The 25,779-nt window shown below is 45.5% G+C and overlaps 1 protein-coding gene across 3 annotated transcripts in view; it reads right to left on the reverse strand.

Annotated features, from left to right (window-relative positions):
- fancd2 (FA complementation group D2) overlaps window positions 1–25,779 on the reverse strand; it is a 94,218-nt gene that overhangs the window by 27,928 nt on the left and 40,511 nt on the right. For all 3 annotated transcript variants that reach the window (XM_048548089.1, XM_059649749.1, XM_048548091.1), the window contains exons 21-30: window positions 24,492–24,565; window positions 22,466–22,612; window positions 22,273–22,373; window positions 6,687–6,802; window positions 6,326–6,434; window positions 4,989–5,093; window positions 2,966–3,084; window positions 2,334–2,474; window positions 1,936–2,052; window positions 236–364 (exon numbers count right to left, since the gene is read on the reverse strand). In XM_048548089.1, coding sequence (XP_048404046.1) covers window positions 236–364; window positions 1,936–2,052; window positions 2,334–2,474; window positions 2,966–3,084; window positions 4,989–5,093; window positions 6,326–6,434; window positions 6,687–6,802; window positions 22,273–22,373; window positions 22,466–22,612; window positions 24,492–24,565 — 1,158 coding nt within the window. The remainder of the gene's footprint in view (window positions 1–235; window positions 365–1,935; window positions 2,053–2,333; window positions 2,475–2,965; window positions 3,085–4,988; window positions 5,094–6,325; window positions 6,435–6,686; window positions 6,803–22,272; window positions 22,374–22,465; window positions 22,613–24,491; window positions 24,566–25,779) is intronic.

Below are 25,779 nucleotides of genomic sequence, written 5' to 3' on the forward strand. Positions count from 1 at the left end.
CCCTACCACAACATAGTATAGGAGCATCACAGGAGCAAACCCACATCCTAACCTTTTTAAAACATACCTTTGCTTAATGTGCTTGAGATAAAGCCTACATCTTACTGATTGAAGATAAGCAATTCATAAATTAGAAACAGAGAGCAATCCACCTGCCTCAGGGCTCATGAGCAAACTCAACAGCTCACTGCGTTGCTGTGGCTAATTATACATCTCCACAGCCGACAGCCCTTACCTGGAAGTAATTGTGAACATTTTCCAAATGGTTACATAAGGGGTTGAGCAATTCTACAGCAATCTGAGCAAGTTCTTGTGGAGTCATTTGGCGCAAGTGTGAAAATCCGACATCTCGATCACCTTTGACCTAAATTAAAAGTAGTAAATAATAAAATGTGTTTCTAAAAAACATTCAGAATTTAACTTTCATTTATACACAATGCAGCTTGCACACTGCAAATGCATTTGAAGAAAATATAAGCACATTGAAATAAAGACTTGCATTTACATAGCGCATTAGAATACCATGACAGCTTCATAATTGGCATATGTACTTTTGAAAAGTAGTGGCTTGTGATGTAGGAAAGTGGCAGTCAATTTGTCCACAGGAAAAATACCATAAACAACCATGGGATAACGACCAGATAATCAATTTTCTCTCCCAAAATATAGGTTGAGGGACAAATATTGACTCGTACACCAGGTTCTTCTTTAAAGTAGCATGATGGGATCTTTTGTGTCCTCTCAGTTTAATGGTTCATCTGAAAGATATCTAATACAGCAGCACTGCCCTCAGTAATGCGCTGGAATGTTGGCCTAGACATTTTCAAAAAGATTCTGAGTTGCTACAGCAAAGACATGCAACAAAGCATCTTGCAATTTTACAATCTTCATCCTCCCTTACTTAAAGAAATATAATGAAGCTTCTTGACTGCTTAAAGAGACTTAACTTAAAAAAGAACGTTTTTGAACGGAGAGACAGGTCACAAGTAAAGGTAAATTTAGATGGAATGTTCAAAGAAATAGTGGCTGAAATTAAACAGAAAATGCTGAAGAAATTCAGTTGGCCTAGCAGCCTCTGTAGAGAGAGGAACAGAATTAATATCTAGTCTGAGATGACTATTTGGACTCAAAATGTTAACTCTGTTTTGCTCTCCATAGATGATGCTAGACCTGCTGAGTTCCTTCAGCATTTTTGTGTTTGTTTCAGATTTCCAGCATCTATACTATTTTGCTTTTCAGTGACTAAAACAACAAATACAATCATTTTCAGGACCTTCTTATTAACCTTCCAGTTATGTTAATATATAACTTTGTCCATTTAGTACCTTTGATGGTACTAAATTTGTTTCCCTTCTTACCTAAATTACATAATTTAACACACAACAGATAGCCATCCCTGGATCACTTCCTGACATTCAAATTGGCTGCATGCGCTTCTGGCTTTTTGCTTTTGCCAGGAATAAGTGTCTCATTCTTACAGGATCTATCTTCCACTTCCCTCCCTTCACTCCCTTAGCAACAACTTGATGGAGATGAGTAAGCTATTTTGTGGGAAGTGGACCGATGATTTTCTCATGGGCATATGGCATTAGAACAGCAATGTACTTTGGCACTCAGCCACCTGTGACTGAAACAAATGATGTGCAATGTGTATTACTAAAGCAAATCATCGGTTCCAATGTAACAACAGTTCAGCAATGACAGCATTTCCGTCTTTCTCATGTATCTAGTAAAAATAGAACAAGGAACATTTGGAAAATATTTGCAAAGCTGGACCCAAGAGTGCAGAATATTGTCCATATATTCAAAACTGTTTATGAACGTTATCTAGCCAAAGATTACAGCAAGTGAACTATTTCAAATTATGCTTCCATATTCCAGAGAATCTACATTATTAATAAGTCATAAATATCCTTCCCATAATCAATTTAATACCTTTAAGAAGAGCACTTTTTTTGCAGCAGTTGCAACCAACATGTAGTCTAATTTACGAGCTAGGTCCTCCAGAAGAAACATTAGTTCAGCTGACCTCAGCTGCACAACTTCAGTGGCCTACAAGAAAAAACATCCATCAATATTGATAGTGACCTATAAGCAGTGTGAAATTAGTGGCCCTGTATGGTCAATTTAGCTCACTAGTTTACAATTAAATTTACCTTATGATATGATTAAATGGACAATGTTACATTACGTAACTAATAATTTCAGAACTGAACTGTATAGATGATTAGAAATATAGCTATGCAGTGTAGTACTGTTATAAAGAAATAAACTTTATGTGTTGTGAATTTTCCAGACAGACTTCTTGATAACAAATTAAGCTATGTACTGACCTTGGTACGTAGTTCAGTCTCCAGTACGGATTTGGTTACTAGTCTACACTGTAGGACGAAGAATATATCTGTATCCAGTTCTCTAAAGTAGGCTCTGTAATTGGATAAATTTACAAAGACCTTCCCATCTTCTGTGTTTTCCTGCAGAATACAAGATACTGTGTGAAACATCACCTAGACATTTAAAGGACACACAGTCATTTTCTCATAATGAATTGTGGATCATCACTCATTAACTTTAATTATTGCAATCACGGTACACATTATTGATTACATGTAATGCCCTGACTGTCAATATCCACCAGGTCAATTAACCTACCAAGTCAATTTTCCTCCAGTCCTAAAACTGAGCCTTACCACTCCATGTGATCTACATAATTTTGTAAACAACAGAACAGCAATTTCAAGTAAATGCAACCATCTTGCATGCATGAACACTAAAATCAATGATACACTGCACCATGGAGTGTTGGAATAAAGATTTGCACCTGGTGCTTTGTAAGGCACATATCGTGGCCAAAAGGGAAAGTGAGATAAATGGAGAGAGTGAGGGAAAATGAGTCATTACTTCACAGGAACAGGGTACAAGTGAAGGACAAAGCCAAACATCTGCATGTCCTTAATAACTGTACCTTCCCTTGTGTACTTTCAGATTGCACTTGACTTTCTTCTGTAGGCTCCTCAGTCTGAGAGCTGTCTGTGGAAGAATTCTTGTTACCCTCAGATTTCTGCTTCTTCTTACCCTTTTGATCTTGAAGGAAAAAGACACATAAAAACAAACATTAACTGCCACCAGACTCTGAACTTACTGATATTGGACCCTTACACCAGGGCTCCTATTGGTATTTTGTGTTTTGCTCATTTTTCTCATTTTACTCTGCTGAAGACACTGGTTTCAGTTCCAAAGACACCAGTCAGTCAATGGCACGTGGCCAAACAGCCTTTTTATTTAACCTATTTGCTAATCAACTTGTTCAGAGATGTCACTGCACACCTCTGGAGCAAGTGGGACTTGAGCCTAGGCCTCTTGGTTCAGGGGTAGGGACAGTATCACAGATCCCCAAGAGGGCCCGAGTGGCCATTTATTGACTGAGTCAAAGCAATAAACACCAGCTGGACAGTCAACCAAAATGGGGAAATCAGAGTTTAATTATTTCCTAAACATATGCAATTTTCCCCAAAATAGTCTTTGAATTGTAATAAGCAACAGGAAATCTGACCAACTTAGCTGAGGTCACTCAACTCAATGTAGCCTATGACTGAAACTTCAGATCCTGCTGCTGAGTAAATGTCAACTGTTCACAGGACGGACTGATTGGCCCAGCAAGGAAGCTTACTTTTCATCTGAAAGTCAGTAGGTGCTCCTGATTTAAGCTGGAGCTCCTTCTCCCCTCTCCCCAACATACCACTGAAAGGAAGGAAAAATAGATCAACTGTGCTCACACCAACGGTGTTACTGCCTCAAAGAGACCAGAAAAGACTAGCTCAAACCATGAACAATTCTCTTGGTCACAGAAATGTTGGGATGAGTTGCATTGGATTTCAAAGAACTTTCTGCTTGGAAACGTCAAGGACATTTATACAAGGCAAGCAAATGAACAAGAAAACAGCAGATGGAACACAATATGTAAAAACAGAATGCAGAGTAGTTCTTAAAATATGAGTGTCTGGAAAGTGTTGACATCCACAGGGAGCTGGGTCTCCATATTCATGAGTCACTGAAAGCCAACACACAGGTGCAGCAAGCAATTAGGAAGGCCAGTGGTATGGTCACTTTTATTGCAATAGCATCCGAGTAAAGGATTTACAAAACCATGCTGCAATTGCATACAGCCTTGGGGAGAGGAGCACCAGAACTATTGTGTACAATTTTGGTCTCCTTATCTAAGGCAAGATGTACTTGCCATGGGAAGGCAGTAAGCTCAGTTGGCTGGAAGGTTGGTTTGTGATGCAGGGTGACACCAACATCAATGGTTCTATTCCCACCACTAGCTGAGGTTCCAGTGAAGGACTCTCCTTTCCAACCTTCCCGTTCATCTGAGGTGCAATGCCTGCTCAGGTTCATCCACCTGTCCATTGCAAGGGCAGCTCAATGGTCTGGTAAGACTTTGGCAACTTTCATGCTTGCAGGGAGGAAACAAAACAGATTCCCCAATCTGATTTGTGAGATGGCAGGAATGTCGTACGAGGAGAAATTGAGGAAACTGGGTCTATATTTTCCGGAGTTCAGAAGAACAAAGGGTGATTTTATTGAAATACACAAAATTCTTAGCTGCTCAGCACAGTAGACGCAGGAAGGGTATTTACATTGGCTAGAGCTCTACAGCCAATTAACACAATCTCAGAATAAGAAACAGGCCATTTGGACAGGAGGTATTTCTTGATGCAGAGGGTGGTGAATGTCTTGAATCTCTAGAATTCTCTACCCAGAGGCTGTGAAAGTTCAGTCACTGATTATGTTGAAGATTGAGACTGATAAATTTCTAGTTGCTAATTACATCAAGGGAGAATGTGGGTAAATGGTGGTGAAGCAGAAGATCAGCTCATCTTGCTGAAATACAAAACAGGCTTGAGAAGCTAAATAACCTGCTCCTGTTCCCATTTGCCTGCTCAGTCCCCAAACAACCCAAAGTTCTGCATTTAACCCTGGATCACCTTTCTTTCCTTTCTTAGTTGTTGTTGCTGCATGAGATGTAGTCAGAGGAACCTCAGTGACCTCCAAATCAAAGTTTGCCAGTGGAGGGATATATCCAGGTGTTGCTGAGATGTTAAAGGAAATAACAGCAGATTAGAATCTTCAAACTGAAGACAGAGGACAGCAATAATATTTTATGTACCAAAATAAGAAAAACTGTTACAATGATGATGAAAAATAGCTTCTATATAATTTTCAAATTAACTTTGGAAAATATGCCCTTAATACCCAGAGTGCCCAGTTCACATTTCTGCAACGAGAAAGAGGGTTCATACCAAGAATTAGAAAGGTACAGGATTTAAATCAGTTTATATCAGCCATACTCCAACTTTACTGGTATTTGGGGCACAAAGCTCAAAAATCAGCATTCTGTTACTCCCGTGACCCACCTGGGTCTCTTCAGACAGGTGACCAAGGCTCTCCATGAAACTCATAATACAATTGGCAGAAATTAACAATACTAAAAATCCAAGCAATTTTTAAATACTAATGAACAAAGCAAGTATTGGTACCCAATTCAGAGCAACCTGACCAGGCATTTTTCCAAACAGGCTGCTCCATCAAGAGATTATGTAGTTTTTTTCTTAATATAAATAAGGTGTTCATTGTGCAGCCAGCAGGAGCTAGATGCTCAAGTCTCTGCAGATTGTAGCCCACTTTCAATTTAACTCTGCCAGCTCATGTCTTCTTCCAGGTTTCTCAGTTATCCAATTCTTCCAATCACCCTCCAATTAACCAGCTGCTTTGCATCTGCAGGCAACTTACCGCAAGTAGAGTCCGAAGGTCCCGTAGGGACAACAAAACTTATCAGGCTTACAGATGCTTTTATCAATCAGACAGTGGGCACACCCAACCTCCTCCTTGTGCAATAAATGAAAGGAGTCACATTGCAAATAGCCCCACTTTTCACAATATGGCACTCGTCCAGATTAAACTGGCAATTTCAGTTTGAGATCACATGGCATGTTGAAGCTCAGATGGTAGAACTGCAAACTGGAAGAATAACTGTGTAGATCTCGCCTGAAATGCTACACATTTGCTATAAATGAAGAAAGCAACAGAATTATGTTGTCTAAGGTCAGATCCATATTAATAGATTTAGATCTCTTCAGATCAGGTCATGCATAAGGGTGGCTTGTACACATCTTACAAATAGCGAGCTCAGCCCACATATAATCATCCAGAAAACCTCAAAAGTAGCACGGAAAAATAACTATACAAAATGGTGTACACCAGACATTACATTCAGCTAAAAGGCCAAGAATACACAGAAGCAAGAGCATAAGCTACACCGAACCTGCCAAACACTTCTCCAGTAACACCTGTAAATGTGTAATGTTCTGCAGCCGGAGAAGTACCTTGCCCTTCATCTCAGTGTCCTGCTGTTTACAGAATGCATTCACGACCTGGACAGAAAAAAATAACAAGTGAGACCATCACACATAGAACGGTCATCCCATGCATACAACTGGTCAGCCACACTGTTCTGTATCTTGCAACGATCTTGCCTACTTAGACACTATAATTGATTTGAAACCAAATCTATAGATGGCTGTCACAGATTGAGTTTTTAAAGAATTTTTCAAGCAGTTTTACAATTGACTATGAACTGGCCAGACCAGACCAACTCATTAAAAACAATACGCTTGCTTCATTACCTCTCTGAACCAATTGAGAGCGTGAAACAGCAGTGAGCATAGAAGTTCCCGCTCCTGTTTGGATAGTGACTCCACCTTCTCCACCATTTCAAAGTCAGTCAGGTAAAGTGGACAACCTGCAATAGAGAGTTAGTGTAGTAAAGTAAAAGGTGTTAACAGTCATGGTGTATGCATTATAATAAAATGTGAGGCTGGATGAACACAGCAGGCCAAGCAGCATCTCAGGAGCACAAAAGCTGACGTTTCGGGCCTAGACCCTTCATCAGAGAGGGGGATGGGGGGAGGGAACTGGAATAAATAGGGAGAGAGGGGGAGGCGGACCGAAGATGGAGAGTAAAGAAGATAGGTGGAGAGGGTGTAGGTGGGGAGGTAGGGAGGGGATAGGTCAGTCCAGGGAAGACGGACAGGTCAAGGAGGTGGGATGAGGTTAGTAGGTAGGAAATGGAGGCGCGGCTTGGGGTGGGAGGAAGGGATGGGTGAGAGGAAGAACTGGTTAGGGAGGCAGAGACAGGTTGGACTGGTTTTGGGATGCAGTGGGTGGGGGGGAAGAGCTGGGCTGGTTGTGTGGTGCAGTGGGGGGAGGGGATGAACTGGGCTGGTTTAGGGATGCAGTGGGGGAAGGGGAGATTTTGAAACTGGTGAAGTCCACATTGATACCATATGGCTGCAGGGTTCCCAGGCGGAATATGAGTTGCTGTTCCTGCAACCTTCGGGTGGCATCATTGTGGCAGTGCAGGAGGCCCATGATGGACATGTCATCAAGAGAATGGGAGGGGGAGTGGAAATGGTTTGCGACTGGGAGGTGCAGTTGTTTGTTGCGAACTGAGCGGAGGTGTTCTGCAAAGCGGTCCCCAAGCCTCCGCTTGGTTTCCCCAATGTAGAGAAAGCCGCACCGGGTACAGTGGATGCAGTATACCACATTGGCAGATGTGCAGGTGAACCTCTGCTTAATGTGGAATGTCATCTTGGGGCCTGGGATGGGGGTGAGGGAGGAGGTGTGGGGACAAGTGTAGCATTTCCTGCGGTTGCAGGGGAAGGTGCCGGGTGTGGTGGGGTTGGAGGGCAGTGTGGAGCGAACAAGGGAGTCACGGAGAGAGTGGTCTCTCCGGAAAGCAGACAGGGGTGGGGATGGAAAAATGTCTTGGGTGGTGGGGTCGGATTGTAAATGGCGGAAGTGTCGGAGGATAATGCGTTGTATCCGGAGGTTGGTAGGGTGGTGTGTGAGAACGAGGGGGATCCTCTTGGGGCGGTTGTGGCGGGGGCGGGGTGTGAGGGATGTGTCGCGGGAAATGCGGGAGACGCGGTCAAGGGCGTTCTCAATCACCGTGGGGGGGAAGTTGCGGTCCTTAAAGAACTTGGACATCTGGGATGTGCGGGAGTGGAATGTCTTATCGTGGGAGCAGATGCGGCGGAGGCGGAGGAATTGGGAATAGGTGTATGCATTAATCTGTTTTCCAGAATAAAATGCCAGTTCACTTTTTCAGACACATAAGATCATGCAGCAACTTTTACTTACATGTTATACTTTCTAATGACACTTTAAATTCTTCATTATATTCTAAACCGCTAAAATCCAATTCACACATTCTTCATTTTCAGTGCGTCATTTACCTTGATGGATTATTACACAGCACTTGTTACTCCCACAATAATCTACTACAAAGTATATTGTTATATACATTATTAAAGAAACAAGATCAATCAAATGGCGCTGTTATTTTCGATTGGAACACCCTTAGGCATTGTAACAACTGTATTTCTAGACTGTCTGTCTTCCCACATTTAACAGCCCAAGCGAGTTTTGAGAAGATTTGTAGCTCAGGTTGAAGTTCTGGATGTGAGTTTGCTCGCTGAGCTCGTAGGTTCGTTTTCAGATGTTTCGTCACCATTCTAGGTAACATCATCAGTGAGCCTCCGATGAAGCGCCGGTGTTATGTCCCGCTTTCTATTTAACAGCTAATGAACTTAAAAGACCCTATACAGACAACAAGCAAAATGAACGTCATTTACAAAATACCTTGCAAGAACCGTGACAAACACTACATTGGGCAAACTGGCAGAAATCTAGCCACCAGGATACATGAACATCAACTAGCCACAAAAAGACATGACCCACTATCACTAGTATCCTTACATACAGATGAGGAAGGACACCACTTTGATTGGGACAACACATCCATCCTAGGACAAGCCAAACAGAGACACGCACGAGAATTCCTAGAAGCATGGCATTCCAACCGGAACTCCATCAACAAACACATTGATTTGGAGTCCATCCACCACCCTCTGAAAAAAAAAACAGGAAATTACATCACTAATGCAGGAAATGACATCAAAAACCAAGGAAACCTAAACACAAATAGAAAGCGGGACATAACACCAGCGCTTCACCGGAGGTTTACTGATGATGTTACCTAGAATGGTGATGAAACATCTGGGAACAAACCTTCCAGCTCAGTGAACCAGCTGACATCCGGGACAAAATAAAGACCCACTCTTTTGTGGACCGACAAGAGGAGAGCACGACTGTGTTGGAGGTGGAAGGAAGACATCGGGTTGGCTATGCACCCTTGCAACCGGTGGATCTTAATGCTGGCTTCGGCCTAACGCTGGTCCAGGGGAGCACCCAACCTGCAACGACGGCTGCGGAGAGTGCTCGTGCCCCAGGTCAGGGGGTCCGGAACACCATCCGTGTTTCCGTAAAGAAGGTGGATGAAGGTGCACCTGTGGACCGCACCTTCTTCGTCAAGAGGGTCCTGTTGGACTGTTGTGGGTTTGCTGCTGCGGACTTTACTGCCTGCAGGGTTTCCCCGGAGGAGGTTTCTACTATGTAACCTTCCGGAGTGCCAAGCTTTGCGAGCACTTCCTGCAGGTTTTCAAGGAGAAAGGAGGTGAGGGCCCCCTCTCTGTATTGACCGCTGTCCTGCTGTTCGTGATGCTGGTGCAGAGGAGCCGTATGGTGACTGTACACATGTACAACCCACATGTACCAGCAGTTGATGTCCTGACCTTCCTTGGAAGGAACGTGAAGGTCGAAGGGGACCTAACCAACATCATGGACCCCTTTGGGATCTGGACCAGTAAGAGGCAGGCCAAGGTGACGCTGAGGACGGGCGCAGACGTACACCCACCGTCCAGCTTCGCGAGCGGTGGGAGCAAGGGCTACATGACCTACGCAGGGCTACCTAAAGTCTGCCATGCCTGCGGTAGGTCAGGTCACGTGGCAGCCGACTGCAAAGCCACCATCTGCAGGAACTGCAGCGAGGAGGGACACCTTGCAAAGGATTGCCCACAAGAAAAAAGCTGCAACCTTTACAGGGAAGCGGGCCACCTCTATAGGGCATGCCTGAGACGGGGGGCCACCTACACCCAGGTCGCTGGCAGGTGCAATGCGGGGCAAGCCCCCCCAGAGGAGAGGAAGGCACCAGGGCCCTGCAAGGACCCTCCTAATGGGCAGGAGGGCCAGGTCGTGCAGGAGAGCCCAGCCCCGCAGGATGGGCCCAAGGCCAGCAAAGCGCCCCTCCAAGCTCTGCTCCCCCCCCCAACAACCCGGAGTCGACGGAGGAGGCGACAGGTGACCCAGGGGAGTGGATGACGGTCCGGAAAGTGAGGAGGAAGGTGCGCCGGTGGGCCCAGGCACCGCAACCATCAGGCGGGAAGAGGCAGCTACAGGGGGGGCTATGAGCTCCTCTGACGAGGGAGATTCGGAGGAGGCCCGCCTAAAGCAGAAGCTAAAGATCTCAAGGGAGAAGGAAAGCAGCACCCCGCTTCCAGGTGACGGGAGGCATCCTGAGGCTCCTTCCAACACTCAGCCACGCGCCGCTGGGGCCCTGAAGGGTCCCCCGGAACTTTCAGGCGGGAAGGAGGAAACAGCGTGTACCCAGCCTGACCCAGAGCCAGGCTCTCCTGCCTCCGTACCCCCGACAGGGGTTGCCACCCGGAAGGCAGCACGGACGGTTTCCTGAGCCCGGAGAGTGTCCAGCAGTTAGCCCAGGCAATGGGCATGAAGGGACAGATGGAGGGGCTGGACCTTGGACTTGGGGAGGGTACTGCGGTCACTGCCCACAATGGGGGTACGAGTTGCGAGCATTAATGTGCACAGTGTCAAGTCCACCGCAAGATGTGTATCCACGTTGGCCTACCTGACCACCATCAAGGCGGACCTCCTGTTTCTGCAGGAGTGTGGGATACCGCACCTCAGCAGGTATGGGAAATGGTCCAGCGCCTGGACCTGTGGGCCTTCGATCTGGTTGGGGGGGCGACTGTCACTCCTTGGGCCTGGCTATTCTGCTGCGGGGGCGCAACTTCACCATCTCTCAAGTTCAGGAGGTGGCGGTTGGGCGCCTCCTAGTGGCGCAGCGCAGCGGAGGTACACCTGGTTGCGGCCAGACGGGTCTATCCGTTCAAGGATAGACTTCCTGTTTGTGTCACGGGCGTTCTCGGTCAGGTCTACCGGCGTCGAGCCGGTGTTCTTCTCCGACCACTGCCTCCTGCTGGCCGACTGTCACTTACAGGACGACCAGCTGGCCGGCAAGGGGACGTGGAAGCTCAACACGACTCTGTTGACTCCAGAGAACGTCAAGAAGCTTAAGAGGGAGTACACTGGTTGGAGAACCGTGAAACCCCTCTTTGAGTCTCTGGGCGACTGGTGGGAGACGGTGAAGGAGAACATCAAGAGGTTCTTCGTCCTCAAGGGTGCTCGGAGCGCAAGAGAGGGGTGGGGAAAGCTGTCAGAACCTGCTCCTTCTGCAGTTGATGGGGATCGATGTCACGGAGGACCTCTGCGAGGTGAGGGGCCGGCAAGCCTCGCTCTTCACCACGGAGGCCTCCAGGATAATCTTCCGGTCCAGGGTCCGCTCCGTGGAGCAGGACGAGACGTGCTCGCGTTTCTTCTTTCAGAAGGTGCACAAAGAGAGCTCTGTGCTTAGCCGGCTGAAGGAGGACTACGGCTCGGTGATGTCGTCTCGGCCCGACATTTTGAAGATCCTTCTATGCCAGACTGTACAACGCGAAGCCCACGGACAGCACGGCCTCCGAGTCATTCCTGTCATCTATCACGGAGGTCTTAAACGACGGCACGAGGGAGTGGCTGGACTGGCTGATATCCCTGGACGAGCTGACCAGAGACCTCAAGTCCTTGGAGAGGAGTAAGACTCCCAGGAGCGACGGCTTACCGGTTGAGCTGTATTCCGGTCTGTGGGACCTGGTCGGCCAAGACCTGCTGGAGGTGTACGATAGTGCGCTCTCGGCAGGGGAAATGTGCAAGTCCATGAGGAAGGGCATCATCACCCTCGTTTACAACAGGAAGGGGGAGAAGGAAGAAATTAAGAATTGGTGTCCCAGTTCACTCTTGAACGTGGACTACAAAATCCTGGCCAAGGCCATAGCCAACTGGGTCAGGTCTGTCCTGGAGTCAACAATTCACCCTGACCAAACCTGTGCTGTGCCGGGCAGGAAGATCGCTGAGAGCCTCGCGCTCATTAGGGATATGATTGCCTACATGCAGGACAGGCGGGTGGACACCTGCCTCGTCAGCCTGGACCAGGAGAAGGCCTTCGACAGGGTCTCTCATGCTTACATGAGGGACGTCCTCTCCAAATTGGGGTTCGAGGAGGGCATCCGCAATTGAATCCGGCTGCTCTACACCAACATCGTTAGTGCAGTCTTGATCAACGGGTGGGAATCGGACAGTTTTCCTGTCAGATCTGGAGTCAGGCAGGGCTGCCCGCTCTCTCCTGCCTTTTTCGTGTGCTGTGTGGAGCCCTTCGCCGCATCCATCAGGAAGGACATGAGCCTGAAGGGCGTGACTATCCCAGGCAGTGGAGGCCTTCAGGTCAAGACCTCCCTTTCCGTGGATGATGTCGCCGTCTTCTGGACCGATCGTCGGTCGGTGAGTAGACTGTTGGACATCTGCGGCCAGTTTGAACTGGCCTTGGGTGCCAAAGTCAATAGGGGTAAGAGCGAGGCCATGTTCTTCGGGAACTGGGATGACTGCTCCTTCATCCCCTTCACCGTCAGGACAGACTACCTGAAGGTGCTGGGTGTTTGGTTTGGTGGAGCTGGGGCGTGCACTAAGACTTGGGAGGAGCGTATCACCAAACTGAAGCAGAAGCTGGGCAGGTGGACGCTCTGGTCCCTCTCCATCGCGGGTAAGAACTTGGTTGTCAGGTGCGAGGGGCTTTCGGTACTGTTGTATGTGGCGCAGGCCTGGCCTATTCCCTGGACCTGCACCGCTGCGGTCACCCGGGCCATCTTCCCACTTCATTTGGGGGTCAAGGATGGACCGGGTCCACAGGGACACCATGTACAAAGACCTGGAAAATGGGGGAAAGGGCGTACCGAACGCCACCCTTGCCCTGATGGCTACCTTTGTGTGCGGCTGCATCAAGCTGTGCGTAGATCCTCAGTATGCAAACACCAAGTGTCACTACTTACTGAGGTTCTACCTGTCCCCGATGTTGCGAAGGATGGGCCTGGCCTCGTTGCCGCGGAACGCTCCGAGTAGTTGGACCGTCCCGTACCACCTGTCCTTCGTGGAGAAATTTTTGAAGGGAAACACCTTTGACCACAAGGCCGTCAGGCAGTGGTCAGCACATGGTATCCTCGAGACCCTTCGGGAAAAGGAGAGGGTGGATCCCGTCGTGTGGTTCCCCACGCAGACTGCCAAAGTCGTTTGGCAGAATGCCTCATCGCCAGAACTTACAAACAAGCACAAGGGCATTGCTTGGCTGGCGGTGAGAGGGGCTCTGCCAGTGAGATCCTTTATGCACGCCCGGAATCTCTGCACCACTGCTCGCTGCCCTCGAGGTGGCTGCGGGGGGGACGAGACTGTCGATCACCTCCTTCTGGAGTGTGCCTATGCACAGGAGGTCTGGAGGGGGATGCGGTGATATTTGTCGAGGTTCGTCCCAAGCAGCTCCATGACGCGGGACTCCGTGCTCTACGGGCTGTTTCCCGGGATGCACACCGAGACCAACATCAACTGCGCCTGGAGGACCATCAATGCGGTGAAAGACGCTCTTTGGTCTGCCCGCAACTTGCTGGTCTGCCAGCTGAAAGAACTGACCCCGACAGAGTGTTGCAGACTGGCGCACTCCAAGGTCCAGGACTACGTGCTGAGGGACGCGCTAAAGCTTGGGCAGCCGCCGCCAAGGCACGGTGGGGCAAGATCACTGTATGAAACCCCTCGTCCAGAATAGAAAGAAGGGCCCTATCTGGTAACTGGGCCCAGGTGGCGCCTTCCCCAACTGGTCAGGGGGCCAACGGGGACTGTGCGGGGAGACGACTGCCGGGGTATTTTCTTTGCTTTGTTTTTTCTCATCAGTTGGTGTACGTACTCCCTGGGTAACCCGGAGCGGCTTGCATGACTGGGTAGGTGTATAAATATGGTTTTTTTTGTACATCTTATGAATAAAGTATATTTTTTCAAATAAAAAAAGAGTGGCGAAACATCTGAAAATGAACCTTCTAGCTCAGCGAGCAAATTTAACAGCCCTGCTAAAAATATGAAATAAAAACAAAGTGCAGGATAACTTCAACAGATCTGACCGCATCTTTGGAGACAAAAACAGAGTTAACATTCTGAGTCCAATGTGACTCCTCTATGGAAGTCCTCAGAACTGCTTCCAAGAATAATCATATTGGACTCAAAATGTTAATTCTTTTTTCTGACCTAACAACTCTGAGTAAAGAAATTTCTCATCTCATTCCTAGCTGTTTTACTGACAGCCTTGAAATTGTAACATCTAGTTACCTACATCTACTAGTGGAAACAGAATATCCTTGTTTGAATTTGTCAAAACTGTTCATAATTTGCACACCTTAATAAGATCACCTCTTAATCTTCTCTGCTCCGAGGAGAAAAAGCCGAAATTCTCACATCTTTCCTTGTATCCAAAATCCCTCATTCCCGATATCAGTCTAGTAAATTTCCTTTGCATTCTCTCCAGGTCTTTAACATCCTTCATTGAATAAAAAAGGATGTGGACTGCAACGGTTCAAGAAGGCAACTTACCACCACTTTCTCAAGGGCAACTAGGCTCAGACAGTAAATGCCCACATCCCATGAGTAAATTAAAGAAATGATATCCAGAAGTGAACACAATACGCTCAATGTGTTCCAACCAATTATTTGTAGAGGTAGAATCATAGAATCCCTACAGTGTGGAAACAGGTCCTTCGGCCCAACAAGTCCACACCGACCCTCAGAGCATCCCACCCAGACCCATGCCCCTCTAACCCATTTAAATCGACACACCCCTGAACACTACGAGCAATTTAGCATGGCCAATCCATCCACCATGCACATCTTTGGACTGTGGGAGGAAATCCACACAGACAGTCGCCCAAGGGTAGAATTGAACCCAGGTCCCTGGCGCTGTGAGGCAGCAGTGCTAACCACTGACCCACCGTGCCGCCCCATTAAATACAACAGGCGTTACATCACATCCTTGCTTTTATACTCTGTCTCTATTTATAAACCCAAGGATCCTATAAGCCTTCTTAACAACTATTTCATCTTGCTTGGCCACTTTCAGAGAATTATGCACATGAACCCCAAGATCCCTCTGTACCTGTGCCCCAATCAAAGTTGTATCATTGAAGCGGTGTAGTCTCTGCCTGTTTCTTCTAGCAAAATGCATTACCTCACATTGCATTTCACCTGCCAGGTGTCTGCCCATTTGGCCAATTTGTCAACATCCCTCTGAAGTCGATCAGCGTCATCTTCATAATTCACTATTCTCCCTGACTTAGTATATCTGCAAATATAGAGATCTTGCCCTCAAAATGCATCTCCAAACGTGGTTTACCCCGTGTCTCAGAAGACATGAGTAGCTGAGTGGTACAGATCAATATAGTCTCACGTAAGTTTATCTGTGCACCCTCAGTTTAGGGGGTAAAACACAAACACGAATTACTCGTTTTAATCACTTCATAGTAATAGCTGGGAGAAGACATGAAGTTTTGTGCAACAGGAGAAACATATTTCTCCTTCCTTCGCTCATAGATATAAACTTGTAACTCAAACACTGTATTTTCTATTAGGGTCGAGGCAGCCCTCTACCACAGTGGATTAATATACAGCTCCCAGGAGTGAGCATCTTACAAACATATCACCATACTGACATGGTGAGGACTGTACAATGCAAGTAAAATATATTATTTCTTGTGACAAAGTACAACTATGAGCAGAAACGAAGATAAAAGTCCAAACAACTCTTCTTTCGAACCAAGACAGAAAGAGGTCATTTGGCCCATAAAGTCTGCACTGGAAATTCCCACACCAGGAGGCACATAGCTCTTTGGTGCAAGCTCAGTGGTCAACTTGCTCACGTCAGAGTGGCTTTATTTACAGATGTTCCACAGCGTTACAAACGGAAACAGCAAGACATCCTAAAGGGTTACATTTGTACACATTTGAATAGGCTCTGAAGAAAACAATACTCCCAAAAGACATATCATTTTTAGTAGGAACTTTCATGATGATACGTCAGGTTAAAAACCACATGCAGCTGTACAAACTACAGCCCTAAGCAAACTCCAATTAATAAGTTAGCTGATCAGCTGAGTTGAAAAAATATACTTGACTCTTATTTTTAACAATGTAGAATGTCCTACATGTGCAACAAAATCAGCACTACAATGCTGCAGTATTAAATTTTACCACTAGAGAACCTTCTCGAGCCATAAGAATGCCTTGCAAAGTTTCACATACTTTTTGCCAAAGATATTTTGAAGTTGGTTGGGAAAAAAATGATCAAATAGGCTGCATTTTGTTCTGGACAGGCACTGGGGTGTCAATGCAGGGAAAGTAAATATTTTTTCTCATGTAGTCCATGTTCAATTGCGTACTGGCTTTTATTTCTGCGCATGCCTACTATTCACATACAAGGTGCTTCTCATCCCCACTCTAGGTTCTTCAGTTTGGAATTAACTTTCTAGGACCATCCCTCTTCACTCAAAAACCTACTCAAAGATTTCCTCTTTGACTATTCCTCTGGCTCTCCATTCTACATTCTCATTTTTCTCAGTGAGACAACCTTATTCTTCCAAAGCCGAAAGAACTGCAGATGCTGTAAATCAGGAAACAAAACAGAAATTGCTGGAAAATCTCAGCAGGTCCGGCAGCATCTGTGAAGGTTAAAAAGAGTTAACATTTTGGGTTTGGAGACCCTTTATCAGAACCATTCTGAGGAAGGGTCCCTGGACCCAAAACGTTAACTCTTTTTAACCTTCACAGATGCTGCCAGACCTGCTGAGCTTTTCCAGCAATTTCTGTTTTGTAACCTTATTCTTTCATCCTTCTTGGAAAGGCATGTGAAGGACATGATATAAAATGGCTTTGAGAGGGGCAGGTCTTACTGAATTATTTCAGGATATAACAAAACGCATGGATGGAGGTAGAGCAGTGGATGAGATGTATATGGATTTTAGCAAGGCATTCAATAAGGTTCCACATGGTAGGCTCATTCAGAAAGTAAGGAAGCATGGGATTCAGGGAAATTTGGCTCTCAGGATATAAAACTGACTGTCCAATAGAAGGCAGAGGGTGGTATTAGATGGAAAGTATTCAGTCTGGAGATCGATGGCCACAGGGATCTGTTCTGAGACCTCTACTCTTTGTGATCTTTATGAATGACTTGGATAAGGAAGTGGAAGGGTCGGTTAGTAAGTTGCCAATGACATCAAGGTTGGTGGAAATGTGGACAGCGTGGAGAGCTGCTGTAGGTTGCAACAGGACATTGACAGGATGCAGAGTTGGGCAAAGAAATAGCAAATGGAATTCAATAATTGTGCGAGCTACAATTGGGAAACTTATCGACAACATGAAAATTGGCCAGTTCAGCTGACAGCGAAGAGGATGGTCATCGACTGAAGGATGAAAGCAATGATTCAGATGACTGGGCAAAGAAGTCGCACATGGAATTCAATTCAGAAAAGTGTGAAGTAGTTCATTTTGGAAGGTCGAATTTGAATGCAGAATACAGGGTTAATAGCAGGATTCTTGGCCGTGTGGAACAGAGGGATCTTGGGGTCCACGTCCACAGATCCCTCAAAGTTGTTACCTAAGTTGATAGGGTTTTAAAGAAGGCGTGAGTTCTGTTGGCTTCCACTGGCAGGGGAATTGAGTTTAGGAGCCCGCAGGTTATGCTGCAGCTCTACAAAACTCTGGTTAGGCCACACTTGGAATATTGCGTTCAGTTCTGGTCATCTAATTACAAGGAAGATGTGGTAGGTTTAGAGAGGACGCAGAGGAGATTTACCAGGGTGCTATCTGGACTAGAGGGCGGGTCTTGAGGAAAGTTTGAGGGAGCTAGGACTTTTTTCAAGGGCGTGGAGAAGGATGAGAGGTGACTTGATAGAGGTTTACAAGATGATGAGAGGCATAGATAGAGTAGATAGTCAGAGACCTTTTTCCCAGGTCGGAAATGACTATTACAAGGGGGCATAATTTTAAGATGATTGAGGAAGGTATAGGGGAGAGGTCAGAGGTAGATATCTTCACACAGGGAGTGGTGTGTGTATGGAATGCGTTGCTGGCAGTGGTAGTGGGAATCAGATACTTCAAAGACTTTTAAGCGACTCTTGGATAGGCACATGGAGGATAGCAAAATGTAGGGTATGCAGGGTAGATTGATTTTAGTTGGATAATAGGTCGGTACAACATTGTGGACTGAAGGGCCTGTACTGTTCCATGTTCTAAAGACTAGTTGTGCTTGGCTTGAAGAAAGGGTCATCACCCATAACTGGCAAGCCATCACAATTGATGTATCCCAGAAACTTTTCAGAAGACAGGGAAGAGATTGTTGGGCCTCTTGCTGAGATATTTTCATCATCAATAACCCTGGGTGAGGAGCTGGAAGACTGGAGGTTGCTAATGTGATACCATTATTTAAGAAAGGTGGTAAGGAAAAGCCAGAAAACTATAGGCCGGTGAGCCTGGCATCAGTGGTGGGTAAGTTGAACAAAGAACAAAGAAAATTACAGCACAGGAACAGGCCCTTTGGCCCTCCAAGCCTGTGCCGATCGTGATCCTCTATCTAAATTGCCATCTATTTTCTAAGGGTCTGTATCTTTTTGCTTCGTGCCCATCCATGTACCTGCCCAGATACATCTTAAAAGACAAAAGATCATGTCTGCGTCTACCACCTCCGCTGGAAACGCGTTCCAGGCACTCACCACCCTCTGTGTAAAGAACTTTCCACACACATCTCCCATAAACTTTCCTCATCTCACTTTGAACTCATGACGCCTCGTAATTGAGTCCCCAACTCTGGGGAAGAAAAGCTTCTTGCTATCCACCTCGTCTATACCCCTCATGATTTTGTAGACCTCAATCCGGTCCCCCCGCCCAATCTCTGTCTTTCTAATGAAAATAATCCTAATCTACTCAACCTCTCTTCATAGCCAGCGCCTTCCATACCAGGCAACATCCTGGTGAACCTCCTCTGCACTCTCTCCAAAACATCCACATACTTTTGGTAATGTGGCGACCAGAACCATACACAGTACTCCAAATGTGGCTGGACCAAAGTCTTATACAACTGTAACATGACCTGCCAACTCTTGTACTCAATACCCCGTCCGATGAAGGAAAGCATGCCGTATGCCTCTTGACCACCCTATTGACCTGTGTTGCCACCTTCAGGGAACAATGGACCTGAACATCCAGATCTCTCTGTTCATCAATTTTCCCTAGGACTTTTCCATTTACTGTATAGTTTGTTCTTGAATTAGATCTTCCAAATGCATCACCTTGCATTTGCCGGTTTGAACTCCATCTGCCATTTATCTGCCCAACTCTCCAATCTATCTATATTCTGCTGTAATCTCTGACAGTCCCCTTCGCTATCTGCTACTCCACCAATCTTCGTGTCATCTGCAAACTTGCTGATCAGACCACCTATAGCTTCCTCCAAATCATTTACATATATCACAAACAACAGTGGTCCCAGCACAGATCTCTGTAGAACACAACTGGTCACAGGTCTCCACTTTGAGAAACTCCCTTCCACTACTACTCTGTCTCCTGTTGCCTAGCCAGTTTTTTATCCATCTAGCTAGCACACCCTGGACCCCATGCAACTTCACTTTCTCCATCAGCCTGCCATGGGGAACCTTATCAAACGCCTTACTGAAGTCCATGTATATGACATCTGCAGCCTTTCCCTCATCAATCAAGTTGTTGAGAGGAGATTCTGAGGGACAGGATTTACACACATTTGGAAAGGCAAGGACTGATTAAGTGGAGTCAACATGTCGTTGCACATGGGATATCGTGTCTCACTAACTTGAGTTCTTTAAAGAAGTGACCAAGAAGACTGATGAAGGCAGTGTGGTACATGTGATCCATATGGGCTTCAACAAAACATTAGGCAAGGTTCTACATGGCAGACTGGTGAGCAAGGTTAGATCACATAGAATCCAGGGGGAGGTGGCCAATTGGATACAAAATTGGCTTGAAGGTAGCAGACAATGGGTGGTGGTGTTGGGTTATTTTTCAGACTGGAGGCCTGTGACCAGCAGTGTGCTGCAAAGATCGGTGCGCTGCTGGGTCCACTGCTTTTTGTCATTTATATAAATGATTTGGATGTGAATATACGAAGCATGGTTTGTAAGTTTGCAGATGACACCAAAATTGATGGTGTAATGGACTGTGAAGAAGGCTATCTCACAGTACAATGGGACCTGGATCAGATGGGCTAATGGGCTGAAGTGAGACAGAGAGTTTGACTTAGATAAATGTGAGATATTGCATTCTGGTAAGGCAGGACTTATACAGTTAATGGTAGAGCCCTGGGGAGTGTTGCCAAACAAAGGGACCTAGCGGTACAGGTACAAAGTTCTTTGGAAGTGGAATCACAAGTGGACATGTTCATGAAGAAAGTGTTTGGCACACTTGCCTTCATTGGTCTGTGCACTGAGTATAGGAGTTGGAATGTCATGTTGCAGCTGTACAGGACACTGGTTAGGCCACTTATAGAATACTGCATTCAATTCTAATCTCCCTGCTATAGGAAGGATGCTGTTAAATTTGAAAGGGTTCAGAAAAGATTTATGAGGATTGTGGGGTTTGAGCTATAGAGAGAGAGGCTGAATACACTGGGGTTTCTTTCCATGGAACATCAGAGATTGAGTGGTGATTTTATGGAAATTTATAAAATTATGAGGGGCATGGATAAGGTGAATAACCAAGCTCTTTTTCCCAGGTAGGAGAGTCCAAAACTAGATGGCTTAGCTGTAAGGTGAGAGGGGAGAGATTTAAAAGTGGCCTGACAGCGAGTGGTGCATGTACAGAACGAGCTGTAAGAGAAGGTGGTGGAGGCAGATACAACTACAACATTTAAGCAGCATCCGGATGTGCCCATGAATAGGAAGGGGTAAGAGGGATATGGGCCAAATGCTGACAAATGGTACTAGATCAGTTTAGGATAGAACATAGAACAGTACAGCACAGAACAGGCCCTTCAGCCCACAATGTTGTGCCGACCATTGATCCTCATGTATGCACCCTCAAATTTCTGTGACCATATGCATGTCCGGCAGTCTCTTAAATGACCCCAATGACCTTGCTTCCACAACTGCTGCTGGCAACGCATTCCATGCTCTCACAACTCTCTGCGTAAAGAGCCTGCCTCTGACATCCCCTCTATACTTTCCTCCAACCAGCTTAAAACTATGACCCCTCGTGCTAGCCATTTCTGCCCTGGGAAATAGTCTCTGGCTATCGACTCTAGGATATCTGGTCAACATTGAATGCGTTGGGCCAAAAGGTCTGTTCACATGCTGTATAACTCTATAATTCTAAGTACTCTCCTATATGGTATCACAAAGTATTGGACCTCTGATTTGCTGTACTTCATAGGGACTGGACATAGGTCTATAACTGCAAATCTCGGACTGTTTCTAATTACAGATTTCCCACAGGTAGATACTAATAGTGACCACGGAATAAGAAAACTAAGCAGGATTTGAAAGTGAGGGAGGGAGGCAAGTTAGCCTTGACAACCTCGCCATTCCTCGCGGTAGTCAGAGTTAGAGTGAAATTAATAAATCCATAAATACATTTGTAAATGACTAATTTTAAAAAGTGCCCTTGAATCACATTTAATTGCAAAATCATCTTAGAAACAGCACAGTGAAATGACCAGCCAGTGGACTACAGTAGTTCAAGAAAACAGGTCACCACATCTTCTTGAAGGTAATTGGGGATGGGTGACAAATGCTGGTCTTGCCAGTGATGCTCACATCCTGAAAAATGTTGAAGCAAAACTGGGGGCAAGCATCAACGTCAGCTTAAATCAAGTACCAGACTTCTTTAAAAAAGTTACACTTTCTTCTAAAAACCAAGAACTGTGGACGCTATATATCAGGCACAAATACAGAAGTTGCTGGAAAAGCTCAATAGGTCTGGCAGCATTTGTGAAGGAAAAATCAGAGTTAATATTTCGGGTCCAATGACCGTTCCTCAGGACAGTTCTGTTGCTAACTCTAGATTTTTTTCTGCTAAGCTTTTCCAGCAACTTCTGTTTTTGTTACACTTTCTTCGACTCAAACTCAACATATTAAGCATCTCACAGCATACCTAATAAAGCGTCAATCTCTTCCAAGTTTCTATTGTGCTGCACCTCTTCGCAGAATCGCAGTAGACGGAAAAAGGAAGCAAGATATACTGGAGAAACACACCTAAAAATGACAATAAAAACAAATATCTATGTTATCCATTCTTTTCTAATTAAACAATGAAGGGAATATAAATAAAAACTAATTAATCTTACTTCTTGTTCTTTTGCTTGCCAGCTGCATTTTCAAAGTCATTCCCAATCATGCTATTGGATAGGAGTGGTAGAAGATTGATAACAATCCCACCTTCAGTGTCCTCTTCATCCAGATCATACATTGGCTTCAGTGGCAACAGGCATTCACTGAATGAAACAGAATGTGCTTTTAACAGCAATGTGCTGCAAACTGGAGAGACTAAGTATTAGATACTCTGCCCTCATTTCCGAATTCAAACCCAAACCGGATGGCAAATCTGACTGAAATTAGTTTAAGCAATCAAAATCCAGCTTCTAATGGAAAAGAACTCACAATCCAGAAGCACCTCTATATCAGTATCAACTGGCAATATCACTTTTTAAAAGAGACTGCATGATGGTTGGTGTAGTAACCAGAAAAGCTAACTTTCTTAACAAGGTCCCACAAATAATGAGATAAATGATCAGTTCATCTGATTTGCAAATGATATCATGGGATGTTTTAATTGAAAGGCTATATGAAATTTAGTTTAACACATGATTTATAAGATGGCATCTCCAAAAACACTATAATCCTTCAGTACTCTGCCACATCTGCTCCCAAGATGAGTCATTCCACTCCCAGACATCCCAGCTGTCATCCTATTTCAAGGACCACAACATTCCCCCCTCCAGTGATCAAAAATACCCTCAACCGCATCTCTTGCATTTCCCACACTTCTACCATCAAACCTCCCCCCCCACAACAAAAATAAAAACAGAGTTCCCCTGGTCCTCACATACCACCCCACCAACCCCCACATCCAGTGTATCATTCTCCGCCTCCAATCCGACCAGAGATATTTCCCTCGCCACCCGAATGCCTTTCGTAGGGACCGCTCGCTCCACGACTCTCTCCTCCGCTCCATACCCCCCAGCAACCCCACCACACCAGCACCCTTCCCTGCAAACACAAGAGGTGCTATACCTGCCCTTATACCTCACTTCCAACCAAGTCCAAAAGCAAACTTTCTACAATAAACAGGGAGTCACCTGTACATCCTCCAAACCTGGTCTACTGTATACACTGCACCCATTGTGGCCTCCTCTACATCGGTGAGACCAAGCGCAGACCCAGGGACCATTTCATGGAGCACCTGCGCTGTGTGTGTGATAATCGACAACACTTTCTGGTTGCTAACCATTTTAAGTCTCCCTCCCACTCCCTTGATGACCTGTCTGTCCAAAGCCTCCTCCAGTGCCATAATGACACCACACACAAACTGGAGGAGCCACACCTCATACACCATTGCAGGAGCCTACAGCCTGATGGCCTAAACATAGAATTGACCAGTTTTAAAATCTCCCCACCCCCAGCCTCATCCCACGTCCAAACGCCCCTCTCATCGCCATGTCCTTGACCTGGCACAACCTGTCCATCTTCTTCCCCAACTATCTGCCCAACCAGTCCCCCCTAGCTTCTTCTACCTATCAGCCCACCTACTTTTCCACAGCCCCACCCATCCTCCCTCTCACCTCCTTGACCTGACACAACCTGTCCATATTCACTCCCACCTATCTATTCCATCCTTCCCCACTGACCAATCCCCACCACACCCTTCCTATCACCATCCCACCTACCTTCCCTCAGTCCCACCCCTCCTCCCTCAATTTATTTCCCAGCTCCCTTCCCCTGTCCTCATTTCTGAAGAAGGGTCCCGATCCAAAATGTTGACTTTCGTGCACTTCTGATGCTACCTGACCTGCTGTGTTCCTCCAGCTCTACACTGTGTCAGACTCTGACTCCAGCACCTGCAGTTCTTGCTATCTCCAAATGTCAGTACTAGAATATGCACTGTTGTTTTGGGAAAAGATATTAATCTTGGCACCTTGAAACTCAGAGACTAAAGAGACCTTTGAACTAGGCTGGCAAGTCATTGCAGTTCATATATGGTCAGCTTTTAGAACTGTTTCCACAAAAATATTTTATAAAAGCTATCATATTGAATTCAATAACTTTAGCCACACAGGAACAAAGAATGAATAACAAATGGTGTTCATAATCTACCTATTTGTTTCTGGCAGCAGGTCTACAACAAAGTCCTCTTGAAAATCATCAAGTACACTTCTGCCAATCAATTCCTGAAGTCAAACAAAAACAGAATCGTGTTTATATCAATGTTGCTAAAGTCTTGTTGCACATCGGTTCATAAGAGGCGTATTTTGCAGAAAAACATGACTTGGCAAAATTCAATGATATTTACTTGCAGATAGCAGATTGAAATTTCACTCTTCTATGCCAAGAACACAAGAATACATGAAATAGGATCAGTAGCAGACTACACCGTTCACTGACACTACCCTGCCACTCAATACAATCAAGGCTGATCTTGGGTTTCAAATCTACTTTCACATTTGCTCCCCGTATCCCCGATTCCAAAGACAAGAAAAATCTGCCCGTGCCACCTTAAATGTATTCAACAGCGGACCAGCCAAATCTTCTGGGGTAAAAAATTCCAAAGATTCACAACCCTTTTGAGTAAAGAAACTTATGTTCATCTCAGTCACAAATGATTGGCCTGTTGTCCTGGAACTCTGCCCGTGTGTTTTAGATTCCCTGACCAACAGAAACAATCACTCAGCATCTACCCTGTTGGATCCCTTCAGAATCTTACATTTTTAAAGTGGAATCACCTCTCTCACTCCTCTAAATTTAGGTGGTCCAATTTACTTAGCCCCTCATTATAGGGACCTTCTCATCCCAGAGACCAAATTAGTGAACGTTTGTCATACCACCACCAATGTAAATATGTCCTTTCTCAAATATGAAGACCAAAATTGCAAGGCATTCAAGATATGATCGAAATGAAACCTTGCACAGCTGGAGCAAAATCTCTTTAACCATGTACTCTAACCCCCTGATAATAAAGGCTAATATGCCATTTGCCTTCTTAATTCTTATCACACTTGCATGCTAATTTTCCATTTTCCTTGTACAACCACTCAAGTATCTCTCAACATCAATGTTTACAAGTTTGGCATCTTTCAAAAAAAATTCTGCTTTTCTATTCTTATACCCAACTTCAAACCTCCCCACATTCTACTCCATCTGATCACTCAATGTTTCTATCTCTGTATCCTCCTCACATCTTACATTTCCAATTTGATTTGTGGTGCAGCTGTATTTTGTGGCGGTGCCATCTACCTTTCAATTTTCTGTAACTATTCACACTTCCTGCTTTCTCTGTTTCTTGGGATGTCTTAAACCATACAGAATCCTCAAATGAAGCTGCACAATTTCCATTCCCTGTCTAAAACCAAGTACTTTGATATTCACTCAAATGCCCAAGGAAGCT

The sequence above is a fragment of the Stegostoma tigrinum genome, chromosome 11 (genome assembly GCF_030684315.1).
Source record: "Stegostoma tigrinum isolate sSteTig4 chromosome 11, sSteTig4.hap1, whole genome shotgun sequence".
NCBI lineage: Eukaryota > Metazoa > Chordata > Chondrichthyes > Orectolobiformes > Stegostomatidae > Stegostoma > Stegostoma tigrinum.